This window comes from Solea senegalensis, linkage group LG15, assembly GCF_019176455.1.
Source record: "Solea senegalensis isolate Sse05_10M linkage group LG15, IFAPA_SoseM_1, whole genome shotgun sequence".
NCBI lineage: Eukaryota > Metazoa > Chordata > Actinopteri > Pleuronectiformes > Soleidae > Solea > Solea senegalensis.
Genome location: NC_058035.1, coordinates 15,684,750 through 15,704,879, shown reverse-complemented (window position 1 = coordinate 15,704,879; position 20,130 = coordinate 15,684,750). Strand labels below are relative to the sequence as shown.

The window sequence follows — 20,130 nt, the reverse complement described above, 5'->3', positions numbered from 1 at the left end:
TTGAAACCTACAGGAGGTGGTTCCCTTCCCTTAAGTCGCTTTAAAGCATCTGCTAAATGACATGTAATGTAATTTAATGTGAGTTAACGCCTGCATAATTGAGTCCTTCAAAAGCTTATTTGTTTAAATTTCCAACAGAATACTGATTTTGCAGAGAATAACACGGCACCAAAAAGCAGGTTAGCAAATTAATTCATCTTTTTGTGTTAACTTTAGTTTAGTTGCTTCAAAAATCAACGATTGCCCACATATGCATATACTTATTTTATGACCTAAATGTTTAAACTTCATGCATAAATGTGATGGAGTGTCCTTTGTGGTGATGATTTACAGTGGTGTATGTTAATATATGTAATTATTTGTTATGACTTAAATGAATAAAGCTGCCACAAATAAATACTTTCCACTTTACTTAGAATAAAATTAGAAAAATTTTCACAACTTTTCAGAATGATACATACAGTGTGTTTCACCACTGTTTCTTTGTTTTTTTGCATAGGTAAATTCATTATTAAACTAAAACTACTACATAGTCATTTCTACAAAAAATACTCACGATAATATAAAAACATTTGCATGATACACGGTACAAAAATACTAATTTGTGCCATATCAATATATTCCATGAGAAAATAATTTTTTTGTTTATATTTTGAATGCTATAATTCTCTTTAATAACAAATATTAATAGATAAGTAATTTGGAAGAGGTAGAGCAAAAAAACATACTTTAAGTAAAAGCACAACTTCACCAAAAATACAAAACTTCCAATACTGTACTGTACTGTATACAAACTGGTGCCACAAAAATACATATTCTGTCAACACAGCTACACAAAGTTTCTTTCCAAAAAATATCCAGACCTTTTTTTCTTGTAGTTTCTAAATGAATCCAGGGGCAAAACGAGTATGGGCTACAACAAGCTTTGAAGACAATAGACTAATGCTTTCTTTCTCGAATTAAAGGTTAAACTGTGCACTTTTATGAGCCTGTCAAAACTGTCATCAAGGCACAATTTGGCAAAGTGTACAAGTTCTTCTTATGGAATGAAGCAAGTAGCTTTTAATGTATGAATTATTGTTATTAATGCCCTTGAATATGGTTTAGATTGAGTAATGTTGGTGTGGTTGCATGGTCTATTCAACCACATGTACTGAGTCAACCAAGAGTGACTTATATTAGTTTAAAGTGTTTACATAAGAATCAGTGGTGCCAAGATTGAGTGTATAAAAGCTGTTGAACCTGTTTAAATTATGTAATAATAAAATGTTAATATGACCTGTTATACTTCTGTTGTTTTGAAAATGTGTGGGATAGATATTTTGGAATTAAAGTCACACAAAGCCCAATATAGTACAGCAGTAAAATTACAAAAGCACCTCTGTACAAGCACCACTTGTAAAACAATGTGGACAGATACAGCACTGTACATACATCTAAATATGATTTTAAAAAAAGGATTTAAAAGTAGATTATTAAGTGCTACATATTTAATTTCTTGACACATTTGAAAAAACACCATTAAACAAATAACAACCATAGTTTAAAGACGAGAAACATTACCATATTCCATGTGCACTGCCCTTGAATTTGATATGACAGTAAATGTTGTGCATTTATGCTTTTTAAAAATACAAGACATTTTAGATTTGTAGGCGATGGACAGTGGGGAAAAAAAGAGCAGAGTGAAAAGGAGAGTGAAGGTAAAAGTAAATATCCTTTTCCGGTGTCTGCCACACTGTGTGTTTGTGCTCGGTGCACTCGCTGAATGCTTCAGGCTGTTCCTCGGTCAGACAAACGTCTCCTTGTTGACCCACATGAGCGTGCGTGTGTCGCTGGGTTTGCATTCATACTCGATGCTGTTGAAGCTGTTCCCCCACTGGCAGTGGTCCCTCTTGTTATAGTTGTAGTATTTCACCTGCCACACCGTCTCAAACGTCCCCATCTCTGTGAACTGAAGGTAGCGAAAGACACAGTTTACAACATTCTGGAAAATCTATTCAAATTGCAGAAATGCTATATTTTCATCCTCACTCTTATGTTTTTAGATTGTTTAGGGCAGAGACAGGTTAAACGGATGAAGTCAATAAAGGGCGACCAAAAGTTAACTGTTCATTATCTTTAATAGAAATATGGATTCTTATGGATTTAAAGAAGATAAACTGCTCAACAAAATACTGTATGTATCAGTAGTATCATCATTTTTAATTTTAATGTTACATATTATATCATATTAAGTCCTATGTCATCAATCTTTGATAAAATACCAGCAACAATTTGCTTCCTTAAAAACATCAACATGATGGCTGATGCATGTCTGCTAAATCACAACCACCTTTTCCACAAGTCAACTCAAGAGTAAATGGACAGAATTCCTCTGGTTTGAACTCCTCACATTTAAATATTTTACAGTTTCCTTTGACTTCTGTGATAGCGCGCTTAATAAATATAGACATTTAAAGACACGTGCCATGGGAAATAATTTAAATAATCCACAATAAAAAATACTGTTAGTTATGACCTTAATTAATAACTCATTTTAATTATAAATAAGCTTGAAGGATCCACCTTCCACCTGCTCTAAGAACACACCACTGTATCAAACTGCTGCTACTACTGCTACTAAACTAGGAAACAACTGTAACCATGGAAACACCTGTATCTTTTTTTAACCTTTATTTACCCAGGAGAATCCCATTGAGATTAAGAAACCCTTTTTCAATGAAGTCCTGGCCAAGATAGGCAGCAGCAAATACGAATCACTCAACAGTTACACATTTACGCAGTTAAAACACAAGCAGAAAACTAAAAAATAAAAATAAATCCAGATTACATTTACAAGCACAATATGAAAAGAATTCAGATCTCAAGAACTCTCAGTTTGGATTTGAAAGCGTTCAATAAAATGTACTCAATAAAAAGCCAAAAAGCCAACAAAAAGCCCTTTTACCCAGTTCAGTATAGGCATATGGATCAGAAAGCAACAAATCATCTTGTGAACTGAAAGAGTATGGACCAGCACTTCTCAGTGAAATTAAGGTACAAATGTAGGTATACAGTAGGCAGTAGTCTGAGTATTGCCTTATCTTCTGAGATATACTGTAGAAAACCTGTGACTGCAAGTTTCAAGATACTGTAAAAAACAAAAAACCCTCAGAGGATATTATAATGGATAAATAAATAATAAACAGTGATAAAAACATAGGAAAGCTTTCCTTTTAAATGCCTAAGACACTGTGGTTTTGCTTGTTGTTTTTCTTACTGCAGTTTGTTTGACGTGACATATGAGTGGAGTAGCACGTTCATGCCATTTGCCACTGAATTTGATTAGAAAATACAATAAATGGAATACAAATCATGTGGAGAACAAAAGAAAGGCAATCTCCTCCTACACCCACACACTGAATTTTACAACCTTTCACTATCATCGATGTGAAACATCCATACCTGCATGTTGATTTGAACGGGCTGCCTCTCTCCACTCTTGGTGTGTGCCACCCCGTCAGTGTCATACTGACCAGTATAAACCACTGACTGTGGGTCTTTAGACTCCTGCTCCAGGGGGAAGGTCACCCCACCTACACTCATGGACCTGCATACAGGTGCACAACACATATGGGGTTTATCAGTAAACAGTCCTAAAAATAAAGGTCTCCTGTGAGTGTGATACAACACGACACACACACACACACACACGCCGTGGTTCATAAAACAGACATTTCAATTTGAATGGTCTACAGCTGTGTCAAATGAGCACTCACAAATTGAGTTCAACGTGCCCAAAGCATCAGAGCATATGTGACCTACTTCTATACCAGTGTTCACTCGGGCATCACGATTCACATTCTGATATTTAAACATCTCACTCTGGTCATTATTTGTGGAATCACAGCAACATTCGTTAGGCTACATAGATGTAAATCACTCGAGGGCAGCTAAATAAAGCCCAAACACCAGAGTCCTAATCTGTGGAGGATTTGACATGTGGCCAATTGGGGTTTATGCTGCCTTCACGTGCTGTTTGTAAAATCCTACTTTTGAGCGCTACAGTTGTAGGAAAAGCCCTGTAGTGCTCAAAGTGTTTATAATAATGACACAAGCGTTTGATTCGTGTAAAATAAGTGGGTTTGTGACAGACGTGAAAGTGTCTTTGAAGCCTCTGGAAAACCACTGGAAAACGACTAAAACCCCAACTTTTATATCTTAAATTACAACTTCATGGCTACAGACCCATAACAGCCACATTTTCCAATATGACCTTTGACCTGTTGGTTCATGCCAGGAAATGAGCCTCAGCCCAGCTGCTTTTAATGTACTTACAGTCTTTCTCTGCTATTGCAAGGACAGGCTGAGAGTTTATGTCTCACTATGTGAGTCTAACATCAGTGGAGAACACAGTTTTACTGTGAATTTAAACATTTTAATGCAGATTAATAATAATCCAGGGTGTAGAATACTGCAGAAACAAAAATGTGCGGTCTATATGAGCATATGGCACATTCAGATAACAAGAGTTCCTGTCCTGTGTCCCTTTGCATATTGATAATGAATGTCTTAATAATCTTAGCTTCCATGTCATGGATAATATCACAGAATAATTGATTTTTTGTCATTTTTATATAAGGAATTTGTAGTGAACTATAAAAAAAACAACCTGGCCTTGATTGCTGCATAGAAGTGATCACATATTTTAAATCAGGGTAAACAGCGCACCACTACCAAAAATGAACAGAGTTACCTACGTGGCTTCAACCGCTCCTGGTTTCACAACCACCTGGATCTTGTATTTGGACCCGGTGAGCAGCTTGATCGTCCGGGTCTGACCGAAGCGCGCGCCATCGGACTTGTAATAGACCGCGGTGTTGTTGGGAAGCATCTTCAATGAAATCCCAATTTTGACGATCTGTGGGACGTCGGCCATGTTGCCTTATGCAAATGTCACACCTCCACGGTGAAGGTTCGGGAGGCGTGTGTGAGCTGCGCGTGTTGTTGTGTAGTGGACCTCGCGTGTCGATCGACTGCGGGCAGATGGAGGAAATCCGTGCGCAGCAGAGCGCACAGCACAGATCGAGCGCTGCGTAATCCCGTGCAAACTGCAGCTATACAGGCCTAATCCCAATCTGTGTGATCTGTCAACCTCACACCACTCCTCCAAATCGCATCTCCTTTTCATTCATCACTGATTCAACCTCAATCCCTTGTAAACTATGTTGGCAAAATATTCTGCCAAGTACATTTATGGATTAGTTTAATTGTTGAGAGCAGCAGCACTGGTTGGGATGACATTAAACAACAACTATACCATGAAAAATAAATAACACAACCGATATAGATACAAAAGCAGGTAAAACCAAGTAGCAGATGGAAATATATGGTAGATTATGAGCAGCTCCAGATTAACTAAAGTTCAGTTATGAAGTTTACTTAAACAGATTTGTAAATTAATATCAATAATATAATCTTAATTTAGTAAACATGTTCATGATATTTCGATATTTTTGAGAAACACTCAAAACCCATGCATTTATTTATTAACTGAGCATTTTTGACAAAGGCTCTGGGTTCACTCGTTTCACCGTGGTCAAATGATCTGACTCTGAACGCCCTCCTTACAAAAGCTTTTACGGTAAAAAAGCCTGTGAGCCAGTGACTCAGACTGATTGGTAAGAAGATTAACATCCTGTTTTCAAAATAAAACACTGAGAAGCACGTTTCTAAGCGTACGTTTGAACCTTTAAATTGAATTGAAAAAAAACATATAATGAAAATCCTCACAGCTATGTTTAGAGACCTTATAACTGGACTTTGAGCAACTGTATAAAGAGAGTTCTCAAAAAGTTCTGAATACGAATGAGAAAATTGTGTTCAGCACATTGATATCTTTAAGTGTACTGGGTATCAAACATGTTACTGTATAGTTTTAGAGAAATTTCAGGTTAAAAGTCCCATGTGGCACATTTTAATCTAAAAAGTGATCACAGATTTGAGATGTAAAAAACTAAAACAAAATAATACACAACTTAGAACTTCAGACCAGGACTGACTAGGCTGTGTTCAGGACATCTATGACTACTGCCATACTGTAAATCATACATGTGTACTGTACAATTTTCTTAATTAAAAGTCCCACAATTGTAGTTTTTAATCAAATTTAAATTGTCAATTTGAGATGTGATAAAAACAAAAATGTCCATAAGGGCTGGACAAGACTTATTCTCAAACACTGTACAGTGAAATGTGTGATTTACATTACCCTAACCTAGTCCGTCATGTCCAGAACCTGTGGACAATGTAGTTGAAGTTGATCATTTCCGGGACATTAGTTGACGAGGTGACGCTGAAGGCAATCTTTTCATTCAGACCTATCTTTAAACAGTAGCTCAAAGTCCAGTTAGTATGTCTCTGAAACATAGCTGCGAGGATTTTCATTATTTCTTTCAAAGTGCACTCAGACACTTTATTTTGAAAACCGGATGTCAATGTCCTTATGAATCAGCTTGACGCATTGGATCGCAGGCGTTTTACCGTAAAGGATTTTGTTAGGAGGGCGTTAACATTTCATGTAACTTCAATACTTGACCAATAGAGGGCAGACTCTGGCCACGTTTGAAATAAACCATCTTCACGTCTCGCTGAAATGTTCAAGCTGCTCGTGCCTTTGGAGATACGATCACAGACAATAACTAAGAGAATGAAATATCTTTGAACAACATTTTTTTGAAAGAATGCTACAAAGTGTTTGAAAATTCAAATAACATAAGATAACAATAACGTTAATATGAAGACACGCTTGCAATATGACCACGTGCTCTGATCAATGAATGTTTTTTGTTTGTTTTTTAAAATGTTTTCAGGAGTGATTGGAAAAAAGTCACTGATTTAGTCAAAAGCACAGATCGTCGGATATGGAGTTTCAGAGCTAGGGGCCCTGCAATGGAGGAAGAGTGTCGGAAGGAAGGGAGAAAGGAAGGAAGGACGGAAGAACAAGAAAAGAATGAAAGTTCAATGGTCACGTGGTAGGTCGGCGTAGTAAACAGTGATGCAGCTGCTAACAACATGACCAGGGAACGTGTTCGGTTCACGGCGGAGACAGACTTTTAGTTCACTGCTTCTCTCATTTGGTCAAGTTTTGTGTTTGGAAGAGTTCCTTAAAAAAGAGAATTATTCAAGGAAATTCCACGTCTCTGTCTTAGTCCTCCCTCCAGACACAGGAGCAGGGATTTCTAATGTTTACACTGAAGTGATCGATGCTGCGCGTACGTAGCCTGAAGCCTAATAAACAAAACAAACCCACTGGTTGATGTGATGAGCGGTATAGCTCTCCTGCGTAAAACCTGCGTCATCGGTGCACTTGATGCCTTTTGACGTCGCTTCATTTTAACACACGATGGTTTCATGTAAGGCAACAAGACACCATCCCCCAGTCCACTGTGGGTCTGATGCAGAAGCTCAGTGCACTTTGAGAGGAAGACGCGTGACGGAGAGAGAGTGAGTTTGGGGAGAGTGTGGTGGGAGGGTGTGAGAGCCCTCCCCCCGCCAAATGTCTAGATGGATTCACTCCTTCATAACCCAACTCCTCTTCAGCCTTGCGCAGATGACCAAAGTGTCCAGAGCAGCCAGAGAAGCAGCCACAGAGTGACAGGATGAGAGCACAGTAGACGTTTCACTTCTCACCCACTCATTTGTCTCATTTAGTGAAAGCCGAATCAGCCAAAAATCAACCTCTGGCTCAAGAGCACTTGGCTGTATGTGAATGCCAGCGCACTCCACGCCTGCGCGGGTGATGCCATGCCGCGAAGTCACACCGGCGACGACAGCGGCGGCGGCACCGGGCTCTGGCTGAAGAGCTCCACGGGACGCCGGGCGCAGGATTACGCACTGAAAGATGTGGAGTCTGGGAAGAGGACGATGAATAACGCGGTGCGTGTGGGCGACGGGCTCCTGTCTCCCGGTGCGGCAGGTGCGGTGGGAGCGGAGAGGACGCAGGGCGCCCGGCTCAGCTTGCTGGGGAAGCCGCTGACCTACAGCGCGCAGAGCGGCCGCAGGAACGCGCGCTACCGGCGGCTCCAGAATTACCTCTACAACGTGCTGGAGAGACCGCGGGAGTGGGCGTTCATCTACCACGCTTTTGTGTGAGTGCTTCAACTCTTTTTGTTCATCTTGCACCAGAGATTTAGAGGCTGACACGCCACTTTCCCCCATATTCTCTTTGTTTTTAACGTGTAAAGAAGAGTTTCCATATTCTCCTGATGCCAATATAACAGACTGTACTTGATGTTGACCTGAAGATTCTGAAGATAATCATGGTATGAAAGTGGTGCAGATTAGATTGGAGAGGGATGTTTCTGAAGAAGAGTGAATGTTTTTGTAGAAACGCCTCCTCTTCATTCTCCTTCATTCATCCTAGGACAAAAAATCAGTACAAGCACTTTGTGACTTGTTGTCTGCACATGGGTAATTGTTATTGGGTTATGTCAGGGATACCTTTCTGATAAATGTGATCACCTGTTGCTCCAGTCACAGCGTGCAGAAAACACTGAAAGTGAAATGTGTGGACCTAAAATGGGGCTAATTTTGATTGATGAAACAATAACACATTATTACTATATACATATTTACTGGCAACAAGCCAACAGTTCACTATACGGCATATGCACTGATTTAATGAATTGTTTTCATACATAAACATTTGAGGTTTAACATATAATCACGTTTACCTCAGTTTTCAATTGTCTCAGTTTCTGATCCACACAAATTTAAAACCACTACTTCAACTTTCTTTATCTTTCCAAAAATCTATATTTAATAATTATCATCACATTCCTTTTTTTAGCCATCTGAAATATCTACTTTGCTGTTGTGGTGACATTTTGGGGCCATTTATCTCACAGCCTTATAGGTGTGCCTGTTTGTGAACATATTTTTCGACCATCAGTGTGAGGTCATGTTGACATGGTGGGGACATTTCAGCAGGTCCTCACATCTGTAGGGTTTTCTGATGAATAAGAGTTGGATTTAGGGTTGGAATATCAGGCTCTGCAAAAGTCCAAGTACTGCATATTATTTGTACAATAAGGGTTAAATCTGTACATAACACAAGCAACTGGGTTCTTGTAAGGGAAACTCTGTCATCTCTTACCCGTAAAGGGTGCATGTAATATTATCTGCTACTACTTTGCCTGATCCTAAGACTTTCATCACTGTATTGATGAAAGAGAGAGAGAGAGAGAGAGAGAGTCTGGGAAACATCCTAGAAGCGCACATTTGTTTTTAAAGCCTCATTTTTTCAATAAAAACAGTCCTCCGCTGACCACAGTGCGGTGTGAAATTGCCCTCATGGCCAGTGTTGCTGATTTTAATTCTGCCTATGAAATAATAACACTGCAGCTTCCTCCTGCCTCATACAGTTTCAATTAACCAATTTGGAGATTATAGCAAACATTCTGGCTGAGATTTCCGACTTTGTGTCTAAGCTAATAGGATTTGTTGTAGTACTGGCTGCACTGTTTGAGTCCCAAGGGTGTTTTTCCACATGACGCACATACTTACTCGATTCATTCACAGCAGTTGTTATCTTGCTTGCGATCGTATCTTTACAGGCAGTTGCTTGATATCTCGGTAATCTTGACAGTTGCTTGAAAATCATCTGCAAGAGTTTCTGCTGTGCTGTGTCTGTTCTCTGCACCCGAGAGACTGCCTGTCAATCACGCGGGGTTGCTTGCTGTTGCAAAGACACCTTTCAGAGCTGGTAGTAACATTTTGTCCCGAGGGATCTGATCATGTCCAGATCGCATTAAGGGCATGTCTGAATGCACAATATCTGCCCTGAATGCATCCTCGGAGCTGATCACAAAAACCACATTAGGAGGTGGTTTGAGGATGCATGTGGCCACATTCCCGAGCTGACCTCCTCTGACCTCTCTCCTCAGTTTTCTTTTACACTAAACAGCACCCATACATTCACTTATTTGAAGCCACTGCCACAATATTAACTGTGATCACCATATGATTTGTCTCCATCGTTAAAATGAGAGCTTTGGTTCTCTCCGCTGCTCCTGACTCTTATTCTTCTCTCCGTCTGTCACTCACACTCTCTCTCACACACACACACACACACACACAAACACGTGCACAGCAGACACATCTGTACAGTCGCACGTTAAAAACAAATTTTGGTTCTTTTGAACAGACATGACGTCATGACAAATGTAGGGCAGACCTGATCTTGTGCTCACAGGAGAACAGTCGTCGCTCGCGCTCACATGCGATCACGTCGCTGAGGATGTTAAGTTTTTGGTGCAGCTCTTGTCTTTGCTGCTCAGCTGGAGGAGCAGATGTTACTGTTGTTTTTTTTGTTTTTTTTTCATAGAAAAACACTGCCGTACTTGGAATGTCTTTGTTTGCTTTTTATTCATTTTTTTTTTTATTATTCATGAAGAGCAGGCTCTGCTTTATCACAGCAGTTTTAATACACACTTGATTTCTCTTTCTCACTACTGTGCATATACAGTGCAGTCACATGGTTGGAGTGATGAAGCGCCACATCCCTTTGCGTTCTGAAGGGGTCTTGTTGGAAGAAGAGCGCTGTGAGAAGGAGGAAGTGGAGCTGTCAGAGGAGGGGCTGCGAAGCCGGATGTTGACATTTTATTTGCTCAGGCGGGACAGCTGAGGGTGCAGGGGTTAAGTTGTTACATCTGTTCACAACCACAGCCTCCCACACTTGGTAGTTAGCATCGAATGCATGAATGAAATTATATAAATGTGCCACTCACACAAATTGTTTTAGCGAGAAATTTCGGCAGAGAGCGGCAAAAATGAATCTCACTTAAAAGACAAACTGACAGAACAGGAGGCAGCATTATTTTAAGATCACTGACGTGCAACAGTGTTCAACTTGTTTTCTTGTTTTCCAAACATCCACATGGATTCAAGGATAAACTGGACAATGGTCAGAGGCTGAGGTCACGAGGACCTCACAAATCATGTTTATGACCAAAAACTCAATAATCAACGCTGGAATAATGACGGATGACCAGGATAGAACTAATTAAGGTTAAAAAAAATGAAAGGGTGACATTTTATAACCAGAAATCAGTAGGTCAGCTGCACCATGATATCACAATGTTCCCGCACAAACATTGGGGCCACATTTCCTGCAACTTGACAGGTTGGCTGAGGCTCACGACTGTGAAGCAGTTATTGTTATTATAGTTCCACCTCAGCAGGTTTGTCGCAGCCCTTTATCTGATTTCAGCGGATCAAACTAAACCCTGTTAACTCACAGTGGTCGTATTTGATCTGAGACAACACTACTCTGTCCAAGTTCACTCGCCACCCTGTGTGCTATACATGCAAGTGCACTAACACGTGTGCAGTTTGAGACGAGTCCAGTTTAAACAGTCCATTTGTGTGTCTTTGACACTATTGTTTAGCTTTATGTACGTAGTGAAGCACTTACGTGACATTTATGTGTTTTTTGGTTGTACTGGATGCTCTGTAATTCTTTTAAACAGGGCCACACGGTTGGTGTAGTGGTTAGCGCGCTTGCTTTTGCAACAAGAAGGCCCAGGTTCGCGACCCGGTTGGAACAAGGGCCTTTCTGCATAGAGTTTGCATGTTCTCCCCGTGTGTGTGTGGGGGTTTTCTCCGGGTTCTCCGGCTTCCTCTCACAGTCTAAAAACATGCTGATTTTGATTAGGCAGGGAAATTATTTCTCTGCATTTGACCCATCCTAGAATTAGGAGCAGTGGGCTGCCACACTGAGTATCACCCGGGGAGCAATGGGGGTCGGGTACCTTGCTCAGGGGTTTCCAAAAACGTCTCCCAAATACCTTTTAAAATTCAAGGATCTTCTTTCCCAGAGTTTCTTGATAGATGGGTCATTCACATTCCAGAGAGATCCGGCGATTTTGACCGCTATCAGATCGATACCAATACTGAATATCCCATCAAATCATCCCTCATTTATAAGCACCCAGTGTCATTTGCAAATGTTGCGCTTTCTTTCTTTTTTTATTTGCTTTTCCAAAATGTAGAAATAATACAATTACCCCAAAACATGGACACGCCCGAGGATATCTATTGATTAGAAGGGTCTGAACACTCTGTTCCCTTATCCAAGCTCAGCTTCCATCATTGATCTCAGAGAAAAGTTTGCTCTTGTGATATTCCAATTGTTCTGGCACTTGTGGTCTTTGACTCTTTGACATTTTTATGTGGATTCCTTGTGCTGTGTCTTTTAAGACCACGTCTAATATATCATTGCACCAAAAAAAAACAATTTGCTAAATGAAATCCCTCCCAAAAAGACTCTTTGACCCAGGTGCTGTTTCAGTGTCTGAGTGGACGTCTGTAATCCAAAGTAGTCCACATTAGTAATCATGTACATTTCTCAGCCTCTAGAGGATAAATGACTTCTGGTCAAAACAAAGGGAGTCTGAGGCACTTTGTTGTGAGAGATGAATTCAAAACAAAGTCACTGCTACAATGCAGTAGAAGCCGATGTAGACTCCACTCCATAAGTTATAGCTATAACAAGCTCCATTGTTATAGCTGATGTGCAGGGAGACAGTTTCTGACCCCCACATACAACTTATACAGTATGTCAACGAAATCTGCAATTCAAATTCAACAACCTGTCAGTAGTGCTAGTAGTTTATGATGCTTTTCAGTAGAAACAGTAGTATTTTATAAAAAAAATACCTTTTTGTAAGGTCATTATCTATAGTTGCTGTTTGCCAAGTTACCCTGGGAAACCTCTTCGGAAATCATACACTATATAAAGGTTGACCTTAATGCTGTAGATTGAATGTACAGTAATAAACCAAAATGTATAGGAAAACTTTGACCTTTGAATGTTTGCAGTCGTGAGACATAAATCAAACACACACACACACATGAATTCTGGTGTAGTGACTTAAAATTTCACAGTTACTCCGATTCTTGTGGTGTTTATTTTTTGGTGTCAGATTAGGGATTAATGCATATCCAGTACACACATGTTTGTACACTTACTTGATAATTTATATCAAGTTGAACTGAACAATAAATCACTTTCAAATCAAAATCACAGCATGAAACAACCAAATCAAATCAAATAATTCATGTCAGCAACCAGAATATACAGCAGTTCATATTTTGATACTCATGGGATGATGCGTCATCATGTTATAAAACATCACAATTACACATCTTCCTTGTCATGTTGCGGCCTAATATTCAATGGAAGAGGCAGAAACACACACACAAAACCTCCGTACACACTGACAATGTATGTATCATCTAACACAACATGTGCTGATATGAAAAACCTTTTGAAATGGCCCTGAAACAGTCTGAAATAATTTTTGTTTTTGTAGGATACATATTTATAACAACATTCTTAAGTGAAAAACAATAAAAAAAGATGCAGGCACTTTTTATGTTGATCCCTTCACTTCACCCCAATAAATCAATATCACAGTATGTTACGTTATTTCAAATCAGTTGCATAAAATGTCAATGATTTTCCTCATTTACTATGAATTTTAATGCATTTCATGGTTAAATCTTACACCCTATGCGCTGCACATACCCATACACACAATCAAAAGAAGGAATATTATTGTTTACCACCAGCTCTCCATCACACACACACACACACTCCATGTCTCAACATAAATGGTGATCGGCTGCGGTACGAATCAAGACACTGATAAGCATCTGGGCTTGCTCCTTGCCAAATAGTGCTCCCACACTGAAACACTGCTGGCATTAAGATTCAATCTCTTAATGAGATGGCGTGTGTTGGGCTAATCACATTTGCTGAAATGGGTTCCAGCCGCAGCCTGCATTGTGCGCTGCATTCAGAAGATGTTTCCGCTCTGTGTGTGCGTGTGCCTGTGTGTCCATTAGAGTGACGTTTCACCAAACTGTCTGTCTGTGTTTTTGTGTTTGGTGCACACGTGGAAGTGTGACGTGTAATGTTACTGTGTCGGGAAGTAACTTTATTGCATTACATCTTTCAAAGAAAATGCACATTAAATTAAATTAAATTAAATTAACATTAAATTAAATTCTAAAAATATCACAACCAGAGGTTAAACAAAAGAGACTCATGTTACTCCAAATTAAAAGCATTTCTTATAAAAACACAGATTGAGATTGAAATTGTAAAGAGACATAAAGTTAAGGGACATAAAAACAGATGATCACTTCACTGCTACTTTTATGAGACGCGTACAGGTCATATATCTGTTTTTATGTCGTCTGTGGTCTGTTCTTTGTTTAAGAACGCAGGGATGCCTGCCTAATTATGTTGCTACTGCACTGCAGCACAATGACAACAAAGTCTTCCTTTTTGTAACTGACACAAAATGGATTACCTTTGTTATCTTGCTGGAACATCAAACGATCTCTGGTGTATGCGGTAATAAGGCACTCTAATTATTTAGGGATGAACAATTTTGAATAATTATCTAATTGTGATTATTTTTACAGGATTCACGATATGAGAGGGAATGGTCATTTTTAAAGCATTATTCCCATTTTGCGACAGTGAACATGATTACAGGTTGAATTCTAAAACATAAAGAAAAGCTATAACAATAATAATAAAGATAATGATATGCTATAAATGGATTTACAATTGTCTAAAATGCTGGAGAAATTCAGCATCTTGATGGTCTAATGTATTTAGAGGTGGAAAAGTAAAAAAAACAACTTTTTAACATTAAATCAGAGTTGCATTCACTTGTTTTCTTGCTGCTTTTGGGTTTTATACAGAAATTCACATTCCCCTCATTTACTTTATGAAACTTTTACTCATCTATACATTAATGAGCTCTGGGGCACAACAGAACTGAGGGTTATTTATGTTGAAACACACAGGCTATAATAATGAAAACAAAACCGGGTCAAGACTGCCTCCTTGAGGAATACCATGCTGTATTTGCAATAACACATGAGCACGCAAGAGTCTTTGCGTTCACGATGACTCTCAGGTCATGCACTGTACATCTTTCAGTCTCTGGGCTGCAGTTTGCTCCATAACTACATGACCAGATGGCTTTTCAAAATTGCAGTTGTCAGTTAAATGAACAAGCATTGGACTTAAAGCATTTTCCTCTAGAAGGGAGTCGATTATAGTGTGTAATCTGCATGCCATATTGACGTGTTTATGTGTCCATGAAATCTGTGTGAGAGAGAGGGAGATTTACTCACACAGTGAGTGCATCCACCATCGATTGCGGAGCCGATCTGGAGAATCGACAGGTAGCACTTCAACCTGGTCTCGTGATCTGCAAGGAGTCAGACACTAGTTTTGTTCTAATCATTAACCTCAGTCCAGGTTTGACTGCTCACTGCACAGATTTGTGTAGAATATGTGATGCATTAACCGCTGCCTTCAATTACACTGACTTTTTTTTTAAATCAATAAAACAACCTCTTTAATCTTAACTCAATCAGCCCATGGACATAGTGCTTGCAGATCAGGGATACGTCAAGGAGTTGAAATTGTCGTTATGGAATATTTTTGAAAATGGTGGCAAACTGTATTCCATCGATTGATCGAGTCCGCATATTTGTTTGCTCCTTTTCAATCTTTGGTCCACATGCTGCTCTTTCGATGCTTTGGTGTTGTGATTGTCTCCTCAAGAGAATCATTTAGTTGGTTTGTGTCCTCCATTGTCACTAATGAGTCAACTAAATGAATCACTCTAAAAAAAACAAACACTCTTAGTTAGATTAAGACAATCGTTTCTTAATGTCAGTTAGTCTGACTAAAATCGAGCTAGCCTTGATGCTCATGCTCATGTGCACACATTGCATACATTACGTCTATGACTGTGTTAGTCGGACCGGAGTTGGACTTGGCACAATTTACAGAATCACAGCACGATTCATCTCGCCGTTCCTAGTTTTTGTTTTTCTTATTGAATCAGGAAACTGATTCAATAAGCACTAACTTACAGATACATACAGTGCCACCTACGGAGGCGGAGTCAGACGTACATGGCCAATAAAGTTACCGATTGCCTGTCTTAGTCGGACTATGGCATTAGCTGAATTAAACTGCATGTAAACGTGCTGAGTGTTCTTCTTGCAGGTAAAGCTGTGCTCACAGTGCCCTCTGATGGACAGCTTAGTACTTCAAATAGCCTGATGCTCTTATAGGCTGTTTATTCTGAACTCGCATGGAATTTTAAGATTATTTGATTAGTTTATTAATCATTCAATGACTATTCGATGACCAGTCCACTATCAAAATAATTAGCAGTTGCAGCGCTAATAAAGACTTCAATGATTAATCCAATTAAACCCATGTCAACCCATGTATTAGTGGATAGTTTCGGATATGCAGAGATTACCCCAGAACCTTTAAATTGAAACAGGAAACACTGCAAAACTCTGTTGCACCCACAGACCACGCAGTCACTGCAGCTACATTTATCTAAGAGGGAAAAATGTAACCTGCATTCAGGCGAACATCAAAGGCCTCCCAAAGAGACTGCACTTTGTTTCCCAAGAACATGGCGACATTTGAGACACCTGAGCACATAAAAGAGTCTCTTTGTTTAGGTTCAGAGTTACTTCTAGGTAGGGAGGAGGATGTTGGCTGGAACCCAGTGGAAAATGTTGGAAAATACTAAGGACCTGTTAGATAGGATGAACAGAAGGAGTGATGCGTGTGTCTGTGTATATGTGTATAAATACTGTCATGATGTGTTCCGGTGTTTGCAGGAATAGCTACGACTGGGTAACAAGGTGGCGCGTGCGTGTGTGTGTGTTCCATGTCTTTGCTGGACAGTGTAACACAGCACAGATACCGTGAGCATTTTTATGTGCGGGTCACCGGCTTGCACCATGTGACGTGGGGACAGAACACAAAGCTGGAAACAAAGTTTTGTGAGGGAGTGAATGACGAGGTGAAGGTGACAACAGAGATGTTCAAGGTTTGTCAGTGCAGGGAAAACACAATCGCAGTTTTGTTTAAAGAAACATCTGTGTTCATCTGTCTGCCCGCATTTGAAATAAAGACCGACATTCACAGGGACCATGTGCACACAGGAGGATTTCAGCTGTGTGTGCATTATATCCAAACACATACTAAAAGATACACGATGTAGGAAATGAAAGTTTACTTTGCCAAGATTATGTCAATGTAACAGGGTCAGTTACGGAAGCGGAACCTGTTATTTTCACGGGAGTTTAAGTTGTCATGTCGAACCTTTGTGATTGTATGTCCCCGCGTTCACTTTTGGGGCGCCCACCTGGTACATAAGGATGTGTCTCACCCTTACACCCTTACTGAGACTGTACATATGTTTATTTTATAGAGGGCCCATTTTCCTGTGTTTCACATGCTGATGGGAGTCGAACAGAGACTACCTCCAAAGATATTCATCGTACGGCAAAATTCTTCACAATGGAGACAGACTGCAACACTACACCAGTTACATCAACTCCAGAACATACATTTTATTTTCCTCAAATGTATGCACGTAATAGAGGCCGATAGTAACCGATAGAAGAGTGTGACCTATGTGAGATGAGATTTTATGGCGGATTCTTATACCAATATATTTGCTGGTATACATTTATAGACATACTGTAGTATATATAAAAAAATGATTTTTAGTGGCCAACATATTTGTCAGGTGGGGCTGGGTTATATATATATATATATATATGTGTGTGTGTGTGTGTATATATATAAGACACTGTTTGTACCTCTCTTGTAACGTTTGGACTTAAAAGGTCTGGTACACTGATAGATGAGATGGACTCAGCTCCAAATTGCAGAGCGTGTCATTTCGCTGCCAGCGCTGGTTTTCAATCATGCTTATGAACAACAACACAAAAGACAAAACTGTATTCAGAGAAAAGGACTGAACAATACATTGTTTTTGAAATAAAATGACACAATGCACACAAGAAGCCATATCTATTATGTTGCCATTCTTGCATTAAGTTAATATTTCATATATTTGTTTATTGGTTTTAACCAGGATGGAGGTAAAGTAATGTACAGCATGTTATTATTAAAAAAACATCCTATACAAAACACTTTACAAAGAACAAATCCAAGCCATCACAGCAGACCCAAAGACAATATTCACTCACACAGTTATTAGATTGTTGTTCAGGAGAGCAATGATAAATGCTGTATTGTAATATATAGGGACACATATGACAAGCAAAACACTATTTAATTACCCAGACTACATTTAAACTTACTTATCTCAGTAGGTTTTTAGTACTTGTTCTTCTACCTAAATATTCATTATTTTAAGTATTTTCATTTGAGGACATTTTGCTAGTATCACCAGTGCAGTAGAAAAGCGTATGCTTGGATCCCCCATGAGCATTACACCCACATTGCTCCCACTTCCTCATCTTTCCACATTAAGTACACTTTCAGATGTGGAGGGGAAAAAAAAGAAATGAGCTCATTAGACATCGTGTCAGTGGTAAGATTTGATGAGCAGTCAGCTTTGATGTAGGTTTTTATCAGAACCAGTGGGCTACATCAATCAGAGGTCGCTGGTGAGTGGCTGCGACATCAGTGGACACGGCAATGACAAATATACTGTGACATTCAAGCGGGTCACAGAGGAAGTGTGTAGGTTGTGTGTGAGTGTGTGTTGGGTTGGCTTTGATGGAGAAAGACTGCATACTTCATATTAGTGACCATATATACGATATCATCGCGATACAAAGCACGTACAATAAGTTCAGTGTGGTGAGTTTCTATTATTGTGAGAATCGTGAATGAAGAAAAACACCAATATTTTCTTTTTATGATGATTCTTTACCATAAATGTCCGAAAATGTTGTAAGCTGTTGATCGGTTGTTCCTGAAACTCAAAATTATAATGTTCTCTTGTTAACAAAATTGCCAAAAAATAATCTTTATAAGCCTTTCAGACATCTAACCTCCCCTGCGTAACATCTTATCTATACCGATTTTAGATTTTCTTTTATATAATGTGCTAATAAACTAAAACAATTGCATTTTAATGATTTCATTGTTATATGGATGAGAAAATTTAAGAATTTTAAGAATTAAAAAAAAATGATTAAATCATCAAAATAGTGGACGATTTATCCACAATGGAGAGCTGCATCTTTCCTCATTTAGGATTTATTATGAGCTTATTAAATGAAATATGTATCCTGTTTGCGATCTTTCTGACCACCGTATGTGCAGACGGAAAGCTAGGCCTGTGTAAGAATTGAAAAAAATTATATTTAAACATATTTTTCAGTCATCAATCGCTTTTTTTGGTCAGGATCATCGTGGTGGGACATTTTTATATCGTCCCATGCCTACTTCATATCAACTTTGAGACTGTGACTGTTTGTTGGCAGACATCGCCGCCGTTATTCCATGTTATTATTTATATTGCTCATGTTTGAGTCGCTGGCATTTGGTTGAAATAATGAGGGAAAAGCTATTTATTATTTAGGATGGGATTAGTTAGTCACAAGTGGTGCGGAATTAATTATCATATATAGACACTTTAATGATGGGATTTTGCACATTAAGGGTGTGGTGGATGAAAATGAGTTAAAATATTAGTTAGAAATATAATACATGTTTTAATTTGATTAAAAATAATGTTTTTCTCCTTCAGACAAAACTAATAATGCTTAATGTGAAGAGATTGAAAAGAAAACTGGTTGATAGAAGAAATGTTTATGTTATTATTTAAGATGACTAACAATGATTAAGTTGATTTTAGTTTGCATTCAGCAATTTGCATTTACTATTCAATGGGTTACTATTCATCAGCCATCAACTGAAAGTGAGAAATTTAATGGAATGGAATAAAAATGAATGAGGATCATAAAGTGTTTGAGTGGAATCCAGTTCTTTTTTGGATAGAAAATCAATCCCTTTCAAGTGGGGAACCTTGCACAGTCGCTTAGAACATGACACTGTTATTTTCCAACATTCAATCAGATGAGCTCCACAAGACTCTCAACAAGACTGTGTTGCTCAGTGTTGCAGTGTTTTGTTTGTGTGTCTGTGGTGAGTGTTGTGTTTCATGTCATGACTAATGGAAGGAAAGCACAACTATTACAGCTAGGCTCGTAAAGTGAGATGACAAGATGGCAGTGAGTTGATTTACGGACCAAGGGTCA

The 20,130-nt window shown here is 39.0% G+C and overlaps 2 protein-coding genes across 3 annotated transcripts in view; one reads left to right on the top strand and one right to left on the bottom strand.

Moving 5' to 3' along the window:
• Positions 1–393: 393 nt before the first annotated feature.
• On the bottom strand, positions 394–5,318 carry cnrip1b (cannabinoid receptor interacting protein 1b). Its single transcript, XM_044045232.1, has 3 exons — positions 4,743–5,318; positions 3,448–3,592; positions 394–1,954 (listed from the first exon to the last, which is right to left on the bottom strand). Exons 1-3 carry the CDS (start codon positions 4,919–4,921, stop codon positions 1,790–1,792), a joined length of 489 nt encoding a protein of 162 aa, XP_043901167.1. The 5' UTR covers positions 4,922–5,318; the 3' UTR covers positions 394–1,789.
• Positions 5,319–7,405: 2,087 nt separating this feature from the next.
• The window catches only part of LOC122781649 (potassium voltage-gated channel subfamily KQT member 5-like), a 101,229-nt gene continuing 88,504 nt past the window's right edge, over positions 7,406–20,130 (top strand). For both annotated transcript variants that reach the window (XM_044045501.1, XM_044045500.1), the window contains exon 1: positions 7,406–8,132. In XM_044045501.1, coding sequence (XP_043901436.1) covers positions 7,789–8,132 — 344 coding nt within the window. In that variant the 5' untranslated portion in view covers positions 7,406–7,788. The remainder of the gene's footprint in view (positions 8,133–20,130) is intronic.